Source organism: Copidosoma floridanum, unplaced genomic scaffold (assembly GCF_036245765.1).
Source record: "Copidosoma floridanum isolate Cflo_tuat_1 unplaced genomic scaffold, Cflo_Japanese_pri ptg000030l, whole genome shotgun sequence".
In the NCBI taxonomy this organism is placed as follows: Eukaryota; Metazoa; Arthropoda; class Insecta; order Hymenoptera; family Encyrtidae; genus Copidosoma; species Copidosoma floridanum.
The window spans coordinates 3,194,375-3,217,395 of NW_028321907.1; the positions used below are offsets into that span (position 1 = coordinate 3,194,375).

General features: G+C 39.9%; 1 protein-coding gene across 1 annotated transcript; it reads right to left on the bottom strand.

The window, feature by feature from the left end:
• Positions 1–7,211: 7,211 nt before the first annotated feature.
• LOC111643106 (uncharacterized) lies at positions 7,212–22,668 on the bottom strand. Its single transcript, XM_089596294.1, has 4 exons — positions 22,650–22,668; positions 9,358–9,651; positions 9,044–9,270; positions 7,212–8,030 (listed from the first exon to the last, which is right to left on the bottom strand). The coding sequence occupies exons 1-4, from the start codon at positions 22,666–22,668 to the stop codon at positions 7,716–7,718; spliced, it is 855 nt and encodes a 284-aa protein (XP_089452420.1). The 3' UTR covers positions 7,212–7,715.
• Between the last annotated feature and the right edge of the window lie 353 nt (positions 22,669–23,021).

Consider the following 23,021-nt stretch of genomic DNA (forward strand, 5'->3'; position numbering starts at 1 on the left):
CTCCATTTAGTGCCGTGTGCACGCGTTTCATTTGTACTTCGATGATTAAAAGGCCATAGAAATTCAACTGCTGTCGTTCGTGAAACAGAATAATTTTCCCTTTACTCAGCGCATTCTATAATCTATTGTCAAATGGATTACTCAATTAAGTAAACGGCTGAAGTGTACACTGATACAGATTTTTTTTCTTTTTTTATTAATGGAAGTTATTGAAATGAATATTAATCAAACGTAAGAACAATATTAATATTAAATATAACTGGTATGTATTTTCACACGTTGAATTAACACAATGAATAAATGCAGTGGTCTTACCCTGCATCGGGTCAGAAAGACCCATGCCATATTCCAAAGCTTGTTTGTGTTTACGTAATGAATTTCAAATGAAATCACAGAGAAAGCGACCAGCCTTTGCCTGGGAGATATAAGGAGAGAAGGGAAAGAGCAGAGGGTACGTAGCACCCAGTGGTAAGAGCAAACGGATCGGAGCACAGAAAGACGTGGTGGTGTAGGGTTGGGGGCGTCCTTTACGCACACACGCGTTGGCTGTGCGTACATTTACGTCGAGCGTGTGGATATACACCACCGAGAGTTCACTTTGACGCGCCAGGACAAACAGACCCACGGAGACCATAGCTAGCCATCGGTACATCAGCGAGACTACAAGTGTATATATATGTATACCTAAACCCTCCCTTTTGCCCCGCGCCTTGTATTTACAAGGTTTCCGGCGCTACTCGTGCATATATAATTTGCTGCGCGAGTGCAAAAGTGCCCCTTCGCTGCGCACGCCCTTTGCGGTGTGATCCTCCGCAAAATCATATGGGTACCGATTTTTTGGTCCTGTAACACATTTACGTATGAGTTTTGTTGACAATCAAATTTTCTGTAGCTGTTTATAGTGTACTTCGATGCTTCGATTTAATACTATAAATCAGTGAACTGATAGAATAGTGTAATTTTTGGTGATAAGTTGACAAAGATTTCATAATAAAGGGATATTGTTAAACAAATTTACTCAAATATTTTAGAAAAAAAAAATTAAATGGATCTTTAGTTGGTACTTAAACTAAATTACATGAATTACTTCACCAACGTACAGTTGATTGAGCTAATAGAAACAAAAAAAAAAAAAAAAAAAAAAAAACTGTGACAAACCACATCGAGAATGGCTCGATTATATTTTCTATACATATTTATGTCATAAGAAAGTCAGCAACGCCAATCCTAAAAGAGGGAGGGTATAATGTCCCCGTGAACCAACGACCTCGTTACGAAAGGCCGGCAAACTTCGGCCGAGGTCTCCAAGTGTTGGTCTCTTTCTCTTTTGCTTTCTTCTCTCTACCTGTTTTTCCGTCTCAGAAGATGCTTAACTCGATGTTCTTCCCAAGACGTTCGACAAATTTTCAGGTCACCTGTGTTCACTCTCTTTCTGGCATCATCACTTTTTCCTCCGTTGCACCTGCCACTGGTTGTATTCAGCAGTTCTTAACCCATCTCTTTTCCTCCACCTCTATCTACTCGTAAAAATGCACTTGATGCACACACACGGAACAATTACCAGCCATCGGCAAAGAGCCCATATGCGGGTCATGTATTACCGAGGGCTCTCCCACCGACTCTGATTCCCTCTGCTTTTTTTTCCTCGCTTGGTCTTCTCTTTGACTCATTTAAAGACCCTTTTGGATGCTGTTTCCTATACCTCCCTTTTCGTGAAAACGTCTTAAGCGTCCAGAGAACAAAAGAAATGTACTTTCTTTATTCGAACGCCATTGAGCCGTTTAATCTTCATTGCTCCCTACGTAGTGGAAGTTTGATAAATTGTAATGCCGCTTTGGAAAAGACGGTTCCTCGCATTATCCCCTTTTCGCTCAGTTGTGTATACAATGGGAGGGGGGTAAGAAGCGGGACAAAGTTATTGTCAAGTTTCTTTTGTCATGCAGAAAACGGAAACTGCCAGCCGTTGCAGGAGACGTTTATGCCCTCCCAGCCCCTCCACCTCGACGAGAAAAGTGTATATCCGAGAGGACCTCTTTTCAGCTCTACACAGCCATCCCTGGGTACCCTCGTTTCACTCAGCTGCATCTCCTGTGGCGCGATAATAGAGGGACACTCTCTCCCAATGTTTCTTCAAACTCATCAGCTTTAAGCTCTTTTGTACGAAAATTCATATACCTCCGCGATTCCACCCTCCCTCGTTTGTACTTTTGTCTTTTCTATACGCAATGCATTTGTGTGCTAATCATGAAAATTTATATTGGTGCGTCATTGTAATTGTACTGTTATTCATTGCAACTACTGTTACTAAAAATCATGGAAAATTTTATACTTCCGTAATCAGTATAGGGTCTATAAAGTAACGCCTCCAAAAAGATAAGTAATGCCAGGAAAGGAGGGTCAACCCCTTGTACTTCAATTATAAGTGCGGCTTGCTCATAGCGAAAAAAATTAGTGGGAAGAGAAAAAAAAAAAGAACTTCTCCAGAGACGTTTCCCTAGGCGCTTCTGTATAATGGAAAGCAGTATAGATGTGGCAAGTAAACGGCAGTGTAGTTTTAAAAAGTTGTCCTTTCCGTCGTCAGCAAGTTAGCCATACGGGACGTAAAAGTGTGTTCCCTTCCGATGAAGTCACGTCGAGAGAAACTCTACGCTACGACGACAACGCCGGTGGGGAGAAAAAAGGCTACACGACGCGCCGTCGGGTAAACGGACCTCCCGATTCGACCCCATCGTCCCCGGGGCTTGGGAAAATTGCGCGAGCAGCTAATTACAGGCTGTGCTCGACTGATTTGTAAGTTTGTTACGAAGCTTATGAAAACGAGATGAGCGTAGTTTTATGGAGCGGGTGAGACGACTTGGGAAAATAGTCGTCGATTTTTAAGAGAAATAAAGTTTTTTTTTTTTAATTACATAAAAAAAAAAGTAGTTATGTCAACCAAAACAATGGCTGAGTAGTTGAATGTTCACGAGAATCGGTTCACTTGGTAACAGAAGCCAAATTATTGATTTATCTACTGAAAAATTAATTGCGTGGCTACGAATTTTGTTTGTTCGGTCCAACCAATGGATTTTTTGTTGCGTGACTTCATACACTTTGGTTGGGCCAATCAAATTTTTTTTTTCCCACGCAAATGAAAAAATTAAACTTTAACGCCAACCGCGTATTCGTTGATTAAGTTTAGATCAGCATTCCAAAGTGCACAAATGTGTACCCGTACATCCACCGTGTGCGTATACACAGTGTAAACACCTGTAATTAAACGAAAACCCTCATCAGGTGATAGGTTATTTATAGCCAAGCTCACAACCCAAGTGGAAACTAAGCTTCACACGTTTGCACGTACATACGAAATCTTGCGGATCTTCGAAAGCTTCTTCCTTTAGCATATTTGTTTACACGTAATCTTCATTTCTATACATAACAGTCGCTGACTCGATTCAAACTTTGTTTTTGCTTACGAAACTCATGCTCTACGGATTAATCCACGATAAATAATCGTTAAAATAAATCCTACGGTCACAAATAAAAAAAATCTGTACATTATGGTACTTTTAATCCAAAGACAGAATCAAATTACTTGCATACTTGAGGTCACCTGAATCTGAGTAAAACTATTTTTAAAGATTTATGGAAGGGGAAAAAAGGAATGAATTGTCACGTGCATGTACGTATGTTTGACAAGGCATAATAATCAGTGTAAAAAAGGTGCCAAAGACAAAAAATTTCTGAGTATGGATAAAAGATAAAAGCAACGAAAGTAGAAAAGAAGGCACCTCTGTTCCTTTCCCTCCCTTTTTACATCCCTTCGTCGTTTCCAGGTGCTGTAGGCAAATCCGAGAGAAAGAGAGTGGGTGGTAGAAGCTAACAATTCATTTGAATACAAGAATAGTAAGATAAAGGGAAAGGGAGGCTATAGTGGTGGCGGATGCTGCACGAGCATTACACGCTACCCGCCCGTGGCTCTCCGTTTTATATCGACTATACCTTGGTAAAAGTGTATTATGACTTTTCACAATAGGTCGCATATAAAGATGGGATTGGTTTCATGGTATTCCTATAAAATTTAATTAAAAATTTCAAGTTAAATGCATGCGAACTATTTCGAAGAAAATATTTTATGCGATAATTACACTAATATCGTATGTATTGCGCCAAAAGGGGCAATATAAGACGAGTTTTTTTTTTTTAAATGGCTTTGTTCAGCATGCACTTTCTCATTGTGATAGACTTTTTATTGAAACTTGAAAATTGCTTATGTAAAATAACTGTTTCAAACGATCAGTTTACTTACAAGATAAAGTTTTTAATTTTTCGCGAGATTTTGCAATTTGGAATGAAATCGTATAACATGTGTGGGAATTCGTTGCACTAGAGGAATGCCGGAATATAGTATAGCATAAGATTGCAATTAACATGCTTTTCGTGCTTTTTGAGGATCATATAATTTTACGAGCTTAATTAATTTACAAAGAACCACAAAGTTGTTCGAATAAAATTGGCATGCTGTAGTGTCTACTTGAGTAAAGTTCACGATTAGAATTAATTCAAGAGGATTATAGCTAGGAGGTAAACGAGTGTAACAAAAGTGCGTGAGGTAACCAAGATTGGTGATGTGTACAGTGTACATATAAATATAAAGTGAAAAGTAGCTGGAAATTTAGTCTGTAAACATTGCGAGGCGTAGTCACGTATGTCAACGCATAAATTTCAGGGGACGATGGAAATTTGAGGTGGTGGTGGTGCGCGGAATCCTGCCCCGGCATTAATGGCCCACGATTAGAGGCAGGAATCGCCCTTTTCTCCCTCACCCCCTTTCGGCTCTTCAAACACGGGCTTTCGGGCCTCGGGAACCCACACATCCCCCCCTTTCCTTCACCCCCTAATGGGATATCGATATATTCGGCGGAGGATCTCTGCAGTTTCCAGCGACTCAAATGCACTAGCCAGTGACTTGGGGGGTGTTTGGGAAAAAAGACTCTCCCACTGGATAATCGAGAGGAGGAGATATCGATTGTTTTTTTTTCACCCCCACCGAGGACTGCGGGTACATTCATATCAAGGGGGTAATAACCAAGATGGACCACCTTCGTCTCTTCCTTTCCGTTCCACGCGCTTTTCCCTGTATTTTCACATTATTTCTCGTAGGTCTCGGGCAATAGCCTTTCGAATAGGGAAAATCGAGTTGGCTGCTCACTGTATAATCCGCTTTTCGGGAGCTGCTGCTGGTGGTGCTCAGTTGAGTGCACCTCTGCTCATCCCCGCCACTCCATCCACGTAGGTATACACGTAGGTGTGGATAAACGGTGAAAGAGGGTAAGGGTTTCTTGGCTTTGCCAGTGCCAGAGCGAATCCGAGCGAATAAGTAGGACAAGCGAGGATCCCCATCACTCGAATGGAGCCAAGATTTCACTTTAAGATTAAGAGTGGTATTTATACCGTATATATACCCTTGACGTTGCACTTGCCTAGCTGGCTGGTTGGACAGGCTTCTAATGTGCCTATATCGAGTCGAATGCGAAGGACGACTTCTGACGGCTTGCTGTGCTGTACTTTTTTGCCATAATCTCGCTCGTTCTGGTGTTTATGTTTCTTTTCTTTTTAAATGTATACACTCACTTCAACCATATCCATGTGGAATGTAGCTCTTAAAGTATAGAAGGCCAGAGTCACTCAATTTCACCGATTCGTGATTAATCAAGTTTTCTCATTTCTTTAGCTATCCTTCTTTGGTAAATAGTTTTAATACCTTCCTTCCTCTTGCGATTTGAATATTCGTATCATGATTTTTATTAGAACGTTACCTAGAATCACTTTTAATAGCGTTTAAAAGGATTTTTCAGATCCTGTTTCTAAAACCTGAGCTTATAATGAAGGTAAAGTAAGGCATATACATTATATTTAAATTAAACAAGATGTATAGATACAATAGTGGCCGCACGTGGCTAATTTAAAATTGTCTCAATTTAGCTTCCAATTATTTGTGCGTACAAATATGTGGGGTCACGTATGCACTCACACATTACGCGTACGTGTAACGTGACTCGAGTTACCCGAGTACAGATAACCCAGCTCCACCCTCTCTCTCCTCATGCTCCTAGTGTAATAAAATACAGCTTGTGACTGGTTCTTGTTGTTTACAGTGCGCCTGAATAAGATAATTGAGTGCTTCGGACATTGTCCGTTGTCAAAGATTGTGTGTGATTTTTTAATCTTTGGATGTATTGAAAGGATCGAATTGAAACTTAAATATGGTACCTGTACGTGGAAGAATATAGAGTATGCGTCTTTGACTCCATCCGATAATACCTGACGCTCGCGATCGTTGACACGTATATTGATTTCGTATCAGTATTGTGTCTAAAAAATTTGATGAATGTCTTACTTGTAAGCAAAACATGTGAGTACAATTTTATAGATATTCTTTTTTCGTTATTTTTATCGTCATTATTACATATCGGCAACAAAATGTCCCAGAAAATGAGCATCCATGGGGTGGACACCTTCATAGGTTAATATAAAAAATGTGATGGTCGCGTATTCAGTAGAAAATTCAAATGATGCGAGAATATTGTTTACTCTATATCGAAAAGATTCTTATAAATATGTTCATATATCTCAAGTAAGTAGGAATAAAAAGAGCAGTTCTATATGATCCCCAACTGAAGCGTACCTATATATGGACAGACAGGCAAATGCCACAATAACTATTGTTGTTGCTTTCGTTGACTATATATGGAGGCACAGGATGCGGCTTCTTTTTGTTTGCCCACCAGATGAGCTTATTAATTGCACAGTAGGAATTGTAGGCTCATTTGGACGATTTGGGAAAATTCGGAAGTAAACACAAAAAAATAAATACACTTTGATTAAAAGTTTACCATCGATTTTAATTGGAAGTATTTTTATTCTCTTTTCTTTACAACACTTTTAAAACGTACATAGATTGTTAATTTTTTTTTTTTTTTTTTTCTTATTAAACACTGATTTTTTTCTTATACTCTTTGGTATTATTGGTGACGCACGTTAAGTTGTGTGGTGGCTTTTGTCTAATGATTCTGTTACGACCAGACGATTCCGTGCAGAAAAATGAGGACAGAAAAATATTTTTCAGGTCCATTAATGACACCCATTCTTCTATATCAAATACAATATACAAATAATATGTACATTATCGGTGGCACCAGTATCACTCTCCCCGTTTCTATTTAGTTACTTTTTATTTTTCATTTTTCATTTATAGTAACAATATGTCGCCGACGATTTTTTTCTCTTTCACCTTTTCAGAATCCGTAGAAAAACAAAAATCAAGAATAAAAAGTTATGACACGATTATTATTAAATAAAATAAAAAAAATAATATTTCTATTGCATTGGCCATTACATTAGCGATAATAATGATTAAAATAATAATTTATACAACTCGACTTACAATTAAAAGGTATTCGTCGCTGAATATGTATTTCGTGTGATCGCAATATACAACTATGTGCTTGACTCTATTAAATAAGTAAAACAGACTTTGATGAGACAGTAAAAATATGTATAAGCTCATCCATGCCGTTGATGAGTTTTATGAAACAAAAAATAATCATTGCAATCGTAAAAAAAGCAATGTGAACAATCGGTGTAAAAAAATACACATATCCCACACTCACTATCACAATGTTTAAACCGATTTCTCATTCAAACACAAAAACAGTGCAATATATCCCGGGCTAGTGGACGACGATGACGTAACATACCATTACCAGGAAGAGCAAACTCGTCCCGATTTTCGTACCAGCCGCAGTCGAGTGCTTGGCTGCTCTCTGGTTGCTGGTGCTCAGAGTTGCCGATTTCTCGGTGGTGTAGTCGCTGCGGGACTCGCCTACGACAGGAACGCCAGGAAGAGTCGCTCGACAAGTGAGGGTCAGGGTGCCGGCGTTGAAGTGGTGACGCTCGAGCCGCAGGGACACCGAGAGTCGGGAGGAAGTCGCCGCTTCGCCGATCGAGTGGAGGGTCCGTTCGCTGCGCGTCGATTTTTCGCTTATCTGGAAAAAAATACCGGATAAGTGTTTTTTTGAATGATGCAAACAGTATCGAGACAAAGTGTTGTGTAATGGGTCTATTGAAAATGTTTTCGCTGTACGTTCGATGCGTATCATTTTATGAATAAGAAAATTAAAATTAACGGCTCAACGAGAGGCTTATTGAAATTTTGCTCCGCAGCTGCCTATCTTCGTTCCCCAAAACCCTTACCGAATCGGAGCTGGTACATTTTATCCGTGAAATGACCGACATGTGGAAGAAAAAGGCATCAGCGGCAGAATCTCGCATTTCAAAATTATCCTCAGCTGCTGATCGGCAAGTGCAGCTCTGCGCTACGCGACAACATGCACTGACCCTTTTGTCGTGATACTCTGGGGTACAGCAGCTCACATCAGCACCTATGGCCTGCCAATTTTCTTCGTTTCCTCTCGACCCATACACAGCCAAATTATAGCCAAATGTGCGGACGCCACGGGGTGCTGCCGCTGTCCATCGCCCTAATTGGCTGCCGAAATTATTGCCGCGACTCACGCACTCACTTACGCGTCCGCGTCGGCTTTGCGGCCAAAATTACAACGAAAACGACTCTACGTGTATATATTGCTACTCTGTGGGTATAGCCGATCCTTTGGGTGCGGTGTGATGTCGGAAGCGATTGGGGTTTGCGGTAAAAAGTTGGGGTGGATTAAAGGGGTCGATGAAAAAGTGCGGGGGTGCGTGTCCTGGTGTAGTTGGGACATAACGTCGAGTTCGCTGAAAGATATTGGATACTGGAGGTAGTGTGTTTTACTTGATTATAGTGATCGTCTACAAACTCTCATCCTCAACTTTTTTCTCTTTAATACATGACATGTAACTCTGGTCGACATTTATTGCACGCGATGAGAAGTGATTTTACTTAGGATAGGGTTTAGTAATCACTCGGTCCTTTTTCAACCAGACATTGAGCAAATCGTTTGTGCTTCGTCATTACATTGTACATCGTGTACCTGTACTCATGAGGTGTATGTGTTACCTTGCGCCCGTTGATGTAGAAGACGAGATCCGCCGGAGGCAGACTCGGGGCCGCGAGGCAGGAAGCGTCGAGCTGCTCCCCCACGTTGTAGTTGGGGGCGAGGCCGTCGATGACGGGGCTGCTCTTCGGCAAAATGGCCGTGGTGACGTTCGCGACCGCGTAGTCCGAGAAAAAGGGCTCCTCCGTGGCCACCTCGCACAGGTACGTGCCCTCGTAGGCTCGTTTGTCTGCCAACAGAAAAACACACGTGTGCTTACCGCTATCAGCGAGTCAAAAAAATGGCCCAGCAAATGGAGGAAAAAAAAGGCACGTACTTTTGCGAAAGTCCCCGTTGCCGAGGAGCACGAGCTGCCGGCTGTTGCTCATCTCGGGACTGACCCTGACGTCGGGCTCGTCGGGCTGCTCGAAAAACTGGCCCCTCAAGTGGTCGAGGCTGGGCGAGTACTTGAACAACGCGTTGTCGTTCCTGTACCAGCTTATCGAGTACAGCTGCTGCCCGTGAAGGTCGTACTCGCAGCTCAGCGTGACCTTTTCCGCCCTTGGGTCCACTATGGCCGGCGCAACAAGTCTCCGCACTAGCCGCTTGCCCCCGGTGATGCTGCCATGGCCTGCGAAAACAGAAAACATTTTTTTCTCATTTAAAACCATCTCAAAACTAAATGCAGTCGAATTAGAAATGAAATTGGTAAGGTAAATAAGTAAGTTTAAAAATCATTTTATGCAGTTACTTGTGCGGACGTTTTTTTTCACTATTTCAATTTTAACGCATTTATATGCTATACCTACGATGTAGCTTCACTTTTGGATGAGCTGTTGGTGTAAAGTTAATTAACGAGTCACCCGTTATTTTTTTCTTACAACTTGTACTTTGGCTGTACGAAAAATATCACATTTTTTTCTTCCCCCACTATAAGTGTTTAAAACTTACGGATTTAGTCATTAGAGTCAAATTAATATTCTTCTTAAATTTGCTCAAGAAAACTATTTCCTAACGTCAAACAAATAAATGCATTTTTTATGAAACTTATGCAGTCAGATCTTAGTTGCGTATAAAAACGGCCCATCCTGCTTAAACCAATCCTGTGGAAATCGTTTGGTATTCCACGGCATTTTTCTATCTGGGATTTCTCCGCATCCGGCTTAATCCACGATAGCAGTGACGACGACGAGCTTATCCCGCTGATCCCCGACGACATAAACCGCTAACGAGTAAAGTCACGTACAACGCGTTGCGGCGACGGAGACTCGCGTAACTTGTCACGAGCTCACCATTCCATTCGCGTTATTTTTCTCTTCTTGATCCTAATTTGGCGGAATGAGAAAAAGTAGTACAAAACAGTCACGACATGGATGGAGGAAAAAAAGGAGTCGAACGAAAAGAAGCCGCTCCATAGACGAAGAAATGAGATTTGACGGAGATGCGTGTACGCGCCGCCGAAGCCTCATAGGACCCAATTGGAGCCAATTGTCCCACATTTGCTTGTTAGCTAACACCACATACATGTACATCGAATGAAATGCGTAGAAATGAGTGGCTTTATGTGTTTACAGCCTATGTAAGCGTTTCGGAGTGGAGCTGCAATGGCCACAATTTTTTTCTCCCTCCGTCTTTGCGAGGAATCCCAAAGGACTGCCCGATTGTTATTGTTATTAGTGCCGTTTCTACGCGAATAAGAGTAATCTAGAGACAAAAGTACAAACAGTGGCTGCGGCAAAAGAGCTAAGCAACATTCCGTGTCTTGACTCCGCAGTTGCTTCGTTTGACCAATTCACATTAATTTGGCGGAGAAGATGAAGAAGAAGAAGAAGAAGAAAAAGAAGGGATCTTACGCCGAGCGTCAAATTTCGCTTTTGTACTGAAATAATGGGACTCCAAGGGTAAAGTATACCATTTTCTGCCACTATTTGCAACTAAAAGATGCTTTAGTTCCTTTATTACAATAGATTGTGCTTCAACTACACCATTTGCGTGCATACCACCGTAGTTCTCCCTTTTGTCATTACGGTACTGTTACACCACTTGGCATACACCCTGAGTCATAAATTTTACAGTATTAGCTGCAGCAACGCGACCGTATGGTACATGTATTAATAAAGACTGTATATGACTTAAAGTGGTTCAATTACGCATGCGAGGAAGTAATAATTATTTTTTTTCTTTAACTGATTTTTAATTCAATTTGCTGTTTTTATTGTTGAAGAAAACTTAAAAAATAAAAACTAGTCAATTTTAATTACTAGTCGTTTGATCATCTTTTTCTAAAAAAATCAACTCCTCTTCTTTATTCTTTTTTTCATCCATCTCTGCAAGTGTAACAACAAACAACATAGAAAACTTGCTAAATTCATGGGCAGCGTAGTTGAGCGACGAACAGAACGGCACGACTTTACTCGACGGAGCCGAACGGATTTCTCTGCCCAGCAGTTTATCCTCGACGGACCGGTTGTCTCGATCAGTCGTGCTATATAATGCCAATTATCTCCTCAAGACTATCCATTGTCATCCTCCCCAGCCCCGTAGACTATGGGCACCCCAACGGCAGCTATCCCCATTGGGTCTTATCACAATATGGCCCCACCAGTACCACACCAGCCACTGCAACACAGCACAAGTAGAAGCAGACGAGCTGTTACAGCTACAAAGTCGATAGGCAGCTCCGAGGCATATTAATTAATCTGCTGGTTATTAAAGTAATTGCCAGCCTAATTGGCCCCGGCTTTTTCTTCCTTTCCCTTCCTGTACGCGCTTTTTACGAACCTCAAGAGACAGTTTGAGGAGAGACAAAGGCAAGGGGTTGATGGTCCCTCTGTTACCCCACTCGCGTCTGCTTTCCTCCATCTATGCGTACCATCGGGGCAAAGGGACGAGCCGAGGGTGGAGAGGAGGATGTGAAAGCAAGAGTCACAAGGTGGACCACCACTTAATTTATTGATGTGCCGGTCGGGGCGAAAGAGGAAGTGGAAAAAAAGGATGTGTGGCAGGGGCATTGTGGTGCAGCGAACAACTGCTGCTTAAACGGGAGACAAAGGCTGTTCCGCGGCTATTTGATGCCTGAAAGTCGGGGATTATTTAAAAGTGGGAGGGGAAAGGGACTGGGGATGTAAAGTATATATTATTGTGAGGCGCTGCTGAAGAGTCACGTGTGCGCGGGATGGATCCCATTGTTTCTCGCTCTTGTCCATGACACGTTAAACAATAAAATTAATACAATAAACCCCACTTGCTTACCATAGATTGATTGGACGCCAGTACCGTTTCAATTTCACCCGCCAAAGCTTTGTTTTCTCTTTCGCTGGTCCCCTCTAAACTCGACATATTTTATTCATCGCAGCCAAAGCGAGGACGGAAAATTAAAGGATAAAGACCAGGAATCCTTGTCTCTTCCCTAGCTTGCTTTCGAGTGGTGTGGACTACAGGAGAGTAGAGTGGAAAACAGAAACCCAGCAGCAGTCAAATGAATACGAAAGTCTGAATAATTTATTCAGGAGCGACAACTACCACGTACACGGGGAAGGATGAGGAAAAGAGGATACAGAGTAATCGGTTGCTACCAGTAAAGTAAGAGGAAACAGTGGAGGAAAAGTTTGGATTGATTTACACCGGAAATCTCAAAGATTACTAAGGAAAAATCGAGCGAAATCGGGAGACGCGAGTAAGCAGCCAGTGACTGAAAGAGAGGAAGAATCTGTTGGGTGACTTTAGTTAAATTCAATATTTTTGAATATTGGCACTGCCTGCAGTTGGGAAGTCGATCCGAATCCATAAGGAAAGCCATTTTTATTTGGGATTCAAATAATCCCCGACCTCCTCTTTCTTTTCCCTTGTTATAATTTTGCTAAGTATTTCGACGGGCAGCAAATACTTCTTGGTTCTCTGCTATCACATTGAAATGTGATGACTTTCCCTCCTAGCTGTATAGTATTATTTTAGTCATTGCGGCTCTTTTCCATTGTAAAAGTTTTAAACACAGTGTATTAAAAATAAATGCGTGTTTATCTTTTTGTCCAAACTAGTTGAAAAAAAGTATCGTCAATCGTCACTATACTTATAATCCCATGAATGGAAACAACAAAGTATTGTATTTACTTTGCTCAGAGTTTACAATTGTAAAGTATGTTTAATTTGTCTTACGTCTTACATCTTTTCTGTCTCGATTTTTAATGTAAAAATTGTATTATTTGCTTGATCTGGTTAAATAGTTGAGAATATATTGATTTAAACGATTATACAATACTTAATTATATTGCTACAATTTTTTTTTTTAAGTTTGGACAACAAACTTGGATTGAAAGTTTATGTATCATGATAACATTTTTTAACCAATATATCGAAATAATGTAATAGAAATTTTATTATTTCATTATGCGTATCTGTTTTATCTGTACCCAAAATGTGCCGTCGTTACGGCTAAAATGCCCAAGTTTCATATCAATAAAACTGAAGAGCTCATTCGTGGATTTGAGGATAATAAGGTAAAGTGGACTGTGGTTGGAATTGCCATCAACATAATAAATAAAAAAACGGTGCGTCGAAAAGGAGAATCGATAAGAGCCACTGATAAAAGTTTGAGAAAATACAGAAGGTTCCTTGGCTATTGAGAGAGAAAAACATAGTTACTTCATATGTGCATATAGATATTTCCTAAGTTTGCCAACTATGTAAAGTTTATGAACTTGAATTGCTCCTTTATCGGGCGATTACTTCGAATAATAGGGTCGAATTTTTAGACGATGGCAACGCTTTTCATATCCCACACAAAGAGCATAAAACTTGTTATCGAATCGTTGGTATTTATTGAAAACGATGTTTTCCTCTAAAAAAGATATTTAGATCTCAAAATTCAAGATAACATCAGCCCACGAGATATCTGTACGCGACTTTTTCTACTGATGAAGCACCACTTAGCTCTGAAGGAGAAAAAGAAATAACTTTCGTATTTAATCACTTTGACCGTATAGGTAATTGCAATGCTCGATATTATACTTCATGTCAACCACTCAACTCGCGTATCAAAATATCGGTTGCGCAGTATGCCTGTATAAAACCTTATTCACTCGAATTTTCACTTGGTTATCCTCATAATATATATTAACCATGGTATACTCACATCGAATGTTTACAGTTTACTTGTTAATGCAACAAAGACCCAACGAATTGCCTGTAATGCAATTATGCTGAGCCCCTTCGAGGTGATCAAACGCTTGTAGTCATACAGGCAGGGAGCACGGCATACGCGCAAAGGCCAGGCCATTCATCAGCTCTTGAGGGTATAATGTATAACATGTTATGACCATGGCAGCATTAATTTTCGGGTGTAATTACTTGCGAGTTTGGCTTTCATCTCCTCCGCGTCCCTCCTCTTGGAAGGCAACCGAAATCGCGGAGTTTGTAGCGAATGAGCCGAAACTGGTCCGAGTCCCCCCCCCCCAAGGCTTTTAAGCTGGTCAATCCGACCAAGTCGGGGATAACCGTGTGCTCGTCTCGTCTTTCCCCCGCACTGTATGTCGAATCAATCGTAGCTCGGCTCTGGTGACCACCAAACCGAGGAGCTCAAGATGTCACTTCCACCTCGATTATCCGCGCCACTGGGACGCTGTTTGCGCGGCCGCTTCGATTTTTCGATTTACATCTCTTTTTTTTTTTTTTTTTTTTTTTTTTTTTTTCTATTGATGTTCTTGCGTGGTCACTTCGGATTTTTGTCTTTTTTTGTACAAGTTTGATTTGATGCTACTAATATTGATTTACCTTGTTTTGTGTAAATAAGGACTCATTGCACAAAATTAATAGTACTCGAAAAAGTGAAAACAAGAAAACGATAACACTGTAAGTGTACGTTTTGTGTGTAGTCAAAACAAATAATGTACAGACTGAAGTGATTTATTATGACAGTTGTGATAAAAAGTAACAAGCGGCTATGAGCGGTAGTCATAAATTAATTCAATGTCATGAAGTAGAAACTCATTATGCACTTGGGAAAGTATTAAGAGGACCATTCGAGGAAGTCTTCTGTCTTTATTCAAATACGCGACGTCAAATAGATTAACAGAAATCAGCCATTGACTCAACGAAACACTTGAATTAAGATGGCCAATAAAATTATAATTTGACTGCAGTCGTCGTAATTGTGGAGGGGCAGACCTTAAGTATACATGTGAAATATCACGTCGTGCCTTGCTTTGCCCCAATATTTCACTGGCGCACAAAAAAGAGAGTCACTTTAAAGCTAGTCCCTGCGAACAGCTCTCCATTTCTTTTTTACCCTTTTTTTGTTTACAGTGTACTTTTTTCCTTCCAGTTATTTTTGTTGGCAGAAGTACCTATACATCGAACAGCCAATTTTTCGATTCGATGTACTGAACTCGCATCGATTGCTCTGTTTAATTGGCAGTTTGGCCTCTTTTGTTTGCTACGCGCGTGAGTTTATTTTTTTTAACTTCCTATAAACACGAACGAACCGCATGAAAAGGGAGTTGGATCGAGTTTTCTTGACTTTTGCTGCTGTGTAAGCAACGACGTACGTTTTTTTTCTTTTTTTGTAACTCTACAATAGTTTTTCATTGATTCTATGGCATCAAATTTTAAAGGAAAATTCTCAATTTTTAACGAGGGTTTGCTGTTGATTACTTTATTTCGTAGGTTTGAGTTTTTTTCACAGGCGAAATGAAAGCACGTGAAAAAAACTTCCTTTTTTATTTTATGTACTCTTTATCATCTAGAATCCAAGTAGAGGCTTATACGTTTCGTATGTAAAAAATCACGTACACGCTTTGGACGTTTTCATACGTGAAAACATTGAAATTAACTGGATTGAAAAAAATTGATTTTTTTTCCAAATGCCTTGAAAACTACTATCCTATAGCATAGTTAAAAAATACCATTTTTAGATCCACTTTTTCCGAACCTCTTGAAACGCAAAAAGTAGACCAAGTCCACACTTTATTGAAAAAAAAAAATGTCGCATGCCCTTGACATATATTTTTTATTTTATTGTGTTTTAACCCTTAGCAAATCCAATTTAAAAAAAAAATTTTTTCACTCCCACATCTTAGATAGAGACCTTTTTTCTGGGCTACTGACGGTTATTAGGATTAACGGACCGGCTCCCACTGAAAAATACCTTGGCACCGAATTATAAATTATAAAGCAAATCTATTAATTAAATTTTAGTTGAACATAGCAACACGTATCACGATAACCCTCTTTTTTACTTTTTTACCTTTTAAATATGTGCTGTTTGGAATTAAAATCGTAAAACTTCTTTACAGCTGCAGTTCCCTGCTGTGGCCATTATCATAAGTTGGCGACGAAACAAAGACATTTCGTAGTATTACTAGTTTAACAAATGTCTATATACATTCGTTAATTTAATCCTCGATGTTATACTCCACTGGGTCCACAGCGCAGTTCGATTATTGTGTTTCCATAGAATTTTGTACACGTGAATACACCCCTTCGCTGCCCAAGGGGTATTTTCGCGTTTGCACAATAATCAAATTATTGGGACTTGCAACGCTGGTCGGTTATTGTCCAACACGTAAGTGTGGTAACAATAACTTTACTCGCGTATACCGTGGCGTCCGGCCTGGCTTGTGTTTGGAGGACGCGTGTGCACAATGCGATCGAGTACCACAACATTCCGTTGTAACTACGTCATCGACAACACGTTACTATATTTATTAATCGATTTTTTTTTTCAATCCCACAATGTCATGTTTACATACTTAACTACTATTCGGCAAAGTCGCTGTTGCTGTGCGATGATTCGCGCGTTATTTTCGCTGCACCTCTACTATGTACCGACTCCTTTTCATAATACCACCGATGCAGAATTGAATGCTTTTGTGTGGTTTATACGAAAGGAGCTTTTCAATCGTAACAGCAGCTCATTGTGGCTTGTCGCCACGTGAATGCTATCGGTTAATACTCACATGAAGCAGTTAACAACAAGAGTAAATTGATGTATTTAATATTTATAATTTGGAAGTTAACTTTTTGAATTTTTCACGAAAAGAGGAGTATTTTTAACTCCCGTTTTTGTTGTTTACTCAAATATATATAGATTTCGATACAAGAAACGCTCGCTTTTTTCGGATCTCATGATATCCTACACATTCGTATTTCACATTAATCTTTTCCCAACAAGTACACCTGATTATCCGACAACAACTTGCATATACAAGTATGTACTCGTTACATTTATGATGGGTACAAAACATGAGTAGATTATACTTGCGAGTAGGTGTACAAATGACTAGAAATGGCGTCCAATCAGGGCTGGAGAGGCTCATTGGAATGTAATGGTATTTTTACACGTGGGTATGATACCAGTGCGGGACTGTATACGAAAAAGCTAACATATAGTGGCGCCGGCTGCCAGTGCCACTGAATTTCATCGGCGTTAATTAAAACGCTGGGGCTCCCCGACTTTTTTCCTCTTGCTCCGTACCAATACTACTACCCCCATATTGTTTCCTCTGGCTCGTCCAGCCCAAGGGTACTAATTGGATTGGCTACGGTGACTAGAGAAACAGGGAAATAGGGAGTATTATACCTAGAGCTATTTACAAACTTTACACAAGATATGTTGAATAATCATAGGATGTGATTCATCATACGAAAAAAATAGTACTTTTTAATAAAACTAATCTCTTCGCGATTCGATTGATTCATATATTATTTATGGACGATGGTTAATAATGTTTAAATTGATTTGCAAAAAAAGTATTTTTAAAATAAAAACTACACCCCAACAATTTATAACACAATCATCACAACTAATTTTATTTATTTATACAATTTATTACTAATGACTAATTTGACAAACATTTTTGAAGTGTAATTGATGTTATGATCTCTGGATTGAAATGAATAAGTTGTGTACTCCTGAAGTTCGGGCATACAACTAGAAAAATCAGAACTTGATACATTGGATCTTGTTTATATGTCATCTATCTCTCAGCAGTCAATCAATAATCTACTGATTAGATCAACATCAAAAGTTTTTATATGACGTAAATGTCTTTTTTAACACTACCAGACACTTTTTTTTTGTTTCTAAGTTGTGGACACACTTTCACTAAGAATCTTTATTTGTATCAAAAGACATTTTAATGCGTAACGATTATCCTCAAGAGCTTGCGTTAAACAATTTTACCGTTTTTTTTCGCTTGTTTTGAAAAATAAACTATTTTACGATTTTTTCTGTGAAATCCGTTTTTTCCCAAGACGCAGGATTTTATGTTCGTTGTATGTACGGCGCGTAATCAATACCTTAAACTGACCGGGACCTTGTGCTTATTTTTTACCCTTATTCTTTTATTCCGTGCACCAAGCACTGGACTCATTTGTGCCGTGTACATTGTCTCGTGACGTCGAGTAAGAGACAAGTTGGTGAAGTGCGTTTGAACTACTGGTATATGTATTACGTGACAAAGAAAGGGAGAAAAAAAAACAATGAGAATTTGAAGGGACTCTGATGTGTGTTCATGTAATTTGCTGTTGTGAGTAAAGAAAGGTCTTACACATAGGTAGGTATACATTTCTGAGCTACGTGTCCGCTCGTGTAGTCCGGACCTCTTACAATGTTTGCTCTGTCGTTTTGACGTACTCAAGTGGGAGGGGAAACAATTGCTCTCATGTACCCCGGTATTTTAGATTGGGATCGGAGATCTTTACTTTCAAGCTCTCATTATGAGATTTTCCTTTCAATTGTAACGTGATCTGCGTTTCAAATTACCATGAAAAGTGGCAGATATGTGGAAATTTTTTCTAGCCTTTAGTTTAATAAACAAGGTATTAACTGCCACAAAAAAAAAAAAATTATAACTAGCTATTTCGAACATTTTTCATTTTTGCGTACAATAGAATGGGGCAGGATGAAGAACAAAAAAATTCTAATTTCCTTTAGACTACTTACTAATTTACATACCACGTGATGAGGCAAGAGTGAAAGAGTAAAAAAGCACAAACCTGCTTGACATTCGAAAGCACATCAAACAACTTACATTATCCGAAAGCGTATGTATAATAATGAAGCGCTTGCCATTTTATATCTATTTTACATTTTTACAATAAGTATATCGTTTTATATTTTATATTTTATACGCACAATTGTTGTTATCGTTGTGTTTCTTTTTTCTAATCCGTGATTTGAGTCAAACGTTATTTTCGCTGTAAAATGGCTACGGTTAATTATGTGAAGTAAAGAGAGCAAATATATCGAGTTAGTAGTTGCGGATTTAAGAGCATAAATTTAGAAACTGAAGTGGAGTGGATTAAATTTGCAAAGCTTATGATGGATACTCTCGTCGTATCGCTGCGTGGCTGGACATTTTAAATGATTGTTCTTGACTCCGCAGCAACAAGGGCAAGTCATTTGCATAATTTTCGGCTACAGCTACCACGCAATTTGTCGTTGAAGTGACGATTAATAGAGCCACTTCTCTCTTTTCCCTAAAGTATATGGTTATTTCTTTAGGGTGAAAATGGATCAAAGTTTTGATCGACTTTATAAAGTATACTTTAGCCAGCACTACTGCAGTTTTTTTTTTTTTTTTTTTTTTCCTAGCCTTTTTCCTCGTGTAATCGGTGACATACTAAATATTTTTACAGTTTGAACACAACGTGACGTTTGCATGAAGGCCGCATATAGGATATTTACATGATGTATGGGTAAATATTGTATTTCGATTAATGGCTTTATAGTTAACAGCATAACTAATGAAATGCAAATAACAGCCCTTCCGCTGTTTCGGGAATTAAAATAAATTAATAAACAAATAATTTACAAGTTTGCATTTCACCAATGATTGGCAATTATCTGATGGGCTTACGTAAATTTTTCTCTTGGTTTATCTTTTGCTGATTTTGTTTGCCTCACATTGATTTCTCAAACAATACTTCAATGATGCAAGTGATTGATTACCATCGAAATAGTAAGCTATCGTAGAAAAAAAAAAAATAATAATTTCCGATTTTTTTTGTGCCTTTGGTAGAAAAAGCAGGAGTCGACGTGTAAGCACCATTATTTTTACTACTGTTTTTTTATGATGTACAAGTTTACAACACCCGAAGTATTAAAGCGATTTACTGTGGGTTTCCAACGATATACCAACTACTTGATTCATAGATGCGGATGTATCAAATTCAAGAATGACTGAATGAATATCCTTTTCACTTCCTGTTCACCCTGTTTGCCCTTCCTGATTGGGTAGTTTTATATATAGGTATATTTCCTCTAACTGTACCTTGAATTTCATTACTTAAATTGTATGAGAAATGGAAATCCAAACGTCCAACAGAGAGAGGCACTCGGATCCATTTTTTACTTGGTAAAGAGAAAAGCCCTTTATGAATTGGCAAAGAGAATCGATGGTACCTGACCGTGTTTGGCTTCCAACTGCAATTATTTTCCGGGGGGAAAAAACCATTATACTTTAATAGTCTAAGAGTGGAAAGAAATGAACAAACGCCAGAAAGTATCATCAATCGCAGTGATGAAAAACGAGACTGTATCCCAAGTATCGCACACGTGAACGAGCGCTGAAGTAAATAAAACCAAAAAAATCTAGAAATGAAATTGATACCAGGGCCACGGGGTATACACAATAAAACTCCCATCAGCCCAAGTCGCCGTGAAACACACATTTGTTGTCAAAAGGGGAGTAAGAGATGTAGAGTAAATCGAGTGTGAAACGCGTGAAATGAGGAAGCGCGAAAAAAAATAGAAGCGAGTGGCGCGCCAAGTCTCGAGAACACAGCTAGAAAAACTTTATCGTTCGGTAACCGAGACACTCCCATCCCCCTTGGAAGAAGCGAGGAAAAGTAAACATTCCTTAAGAAAACGAGGGGAAAAAAGCGATGAAAAGGAGGAAAAGGGTGGAATCCTTGCACGCGTGACTAGATCGGTTCTCACGGTAGGAAGGTGTACTGGTATCAGCAAAAAAAAAAAAAGAAAAAAAATTAGACAAATAGGCATCAAAAGGAGAAGCGATGGGTTACATTCGATATTCCAAGGGATCGGCTCCTTTGGAGTATAAACAGGGCCACATCCGCGCGTTTGGTTGAATGGGACCAAAGATAGGCTATTGGCAGCGGTGGCCTATTCTCTAGCGTTTTGCACTTTGGAACAAAACCCCCTAAAAATGAACAAAAACCTACATTTTTTTGAGTACTTATAATCTTGCTACGAACAAATCACTTAAAAGGTATTTTTAAAAGTCATATTAATAATTTTTCAGGTCTACATATGTACGTGAACTCAATCCTTGTGACAGTTTTTGTTGTATAGTTGAAAAAAATATCCGGACTAAAAGATCAGAGAGAACACTCGTGGAAAAATAAGCAATTATACATAGGTTGTGCCCACATGTTAAGTTAATCGATTTTAATAGCTTTTCCTTCGCCTGAGAGGCACAGTAAGCCGAGTGGTCGATATTCAGACAAGCTAACTGGTCAACTTTGGGAAAATAGAGTATCGGGACTAAACGAACGGGAAAAAAAAAGAAAAATCTTGGGCACGTGCCCCAACCCTCCCCTTAACACCCCAAACCCGTTTTTTCCGCTCGACTTGCCCCTATACGATACCAGGCCGCCGGAGGGATTTGCCTCTTTGCGGTGGTTGCGCTTCGTTTCATCGGCTATAACCTTACGTTCTCCCGCTCGAGTGGCGCGAGAAATGGAAAACACTTTTGCGGGGATGGACCCTCGCGATTTCCATACTCGCGTTCTACAATAAAATTCAATACTCAAGTTTTGTAGGTCCCATTACTTTTGCCACATACCTGTGACCTTTTGGATCTCATACTTTTTTCATCAAACAGTACTTTTGGTAATTTTTAAAAATTGTAGCAGCTCAATTCTAATTGATGTCGATCCGAAAAACAAATTTGTTTATACATCTCAAATCACACAATTGACATAATCTTGAAACATTTACTCCAGAAAAATCAATAAATGAACAAGCTACAACGAGTTTTGTTTGATGATTCCTATTCCAAGTACTCAACACCGTATAAATGGTCCCCTCCAGTTTTGGCACCTCCATTACCGCTCAATAGGACAATTAAAGTTGTACTATCCCCATTTCACTATACACAAGTACGTTTATGCCTACGAGCTTGATCCAACCCACGACAAACACATAGAGATGTAGATGGATATAGTAAAAGGGGATGGGGAAGCAATTCACGCCGGCGCCCACATACGAGCCATTAACTCCTCCTCCGCGGCGGCATCCAAACGAAGCAATAGCCGCTGGAGCCACTGCTCGTACAGAGAAGATATCATTCGCGTCACATGTGGGACAGACGCGGTTAATAATACAAAGGCGCACGTGTTCTCTGCCTCACTGCGGCCGCATATTGCACCAATGGCCTGCATCTGGTAAAAGGAGGAGAAAAAAAGCAGCAGGGGATGGGAATAAAAGTGCTCGAGGTGCAAAGGTGGTGACATCAAAGAAAAAAAAAAAAAAAAAAAAAAAAAGAGAATGGAATAAGCGTAGGGAATCACCTGTCGTTAGCGCGGCGAGTACGAGTGAGGCCAGTAGTACGAGTCGCGCTTTGGTCGGACGGAGGTGCCCACACCTGCAGCCCATCAGGCACGTACCGCCGTCCTCCTCCTCCATCGTCCCACTCGTCACTCTTACACTACTTTTCCACTCCCGCACTTCCTCATGGCCTCCCCAATTATCAACAATACAATTATTTTCTTCTCCGCGCGTAAGTCGCTTAAACTTGTAAAATCACTCGCTCGTTGTCCTTTACTTTCATGTTGATTTTTTTGTTCACTTCAACTCCCTCGGATCAACCGATTGCCAATCGGTAATGACAAGTACTTTTCAACTCTTGTCACATATTCCACAAACGACACAATCACCTTTGCCAATGTATTGTTGGTTACACGGTCGCGCGCCGAACAGCAGCAGAGTCGGTACTTGGAGACGAGCGCGGCAGCCGGACCAGCGCTCGAGTGTTCGGT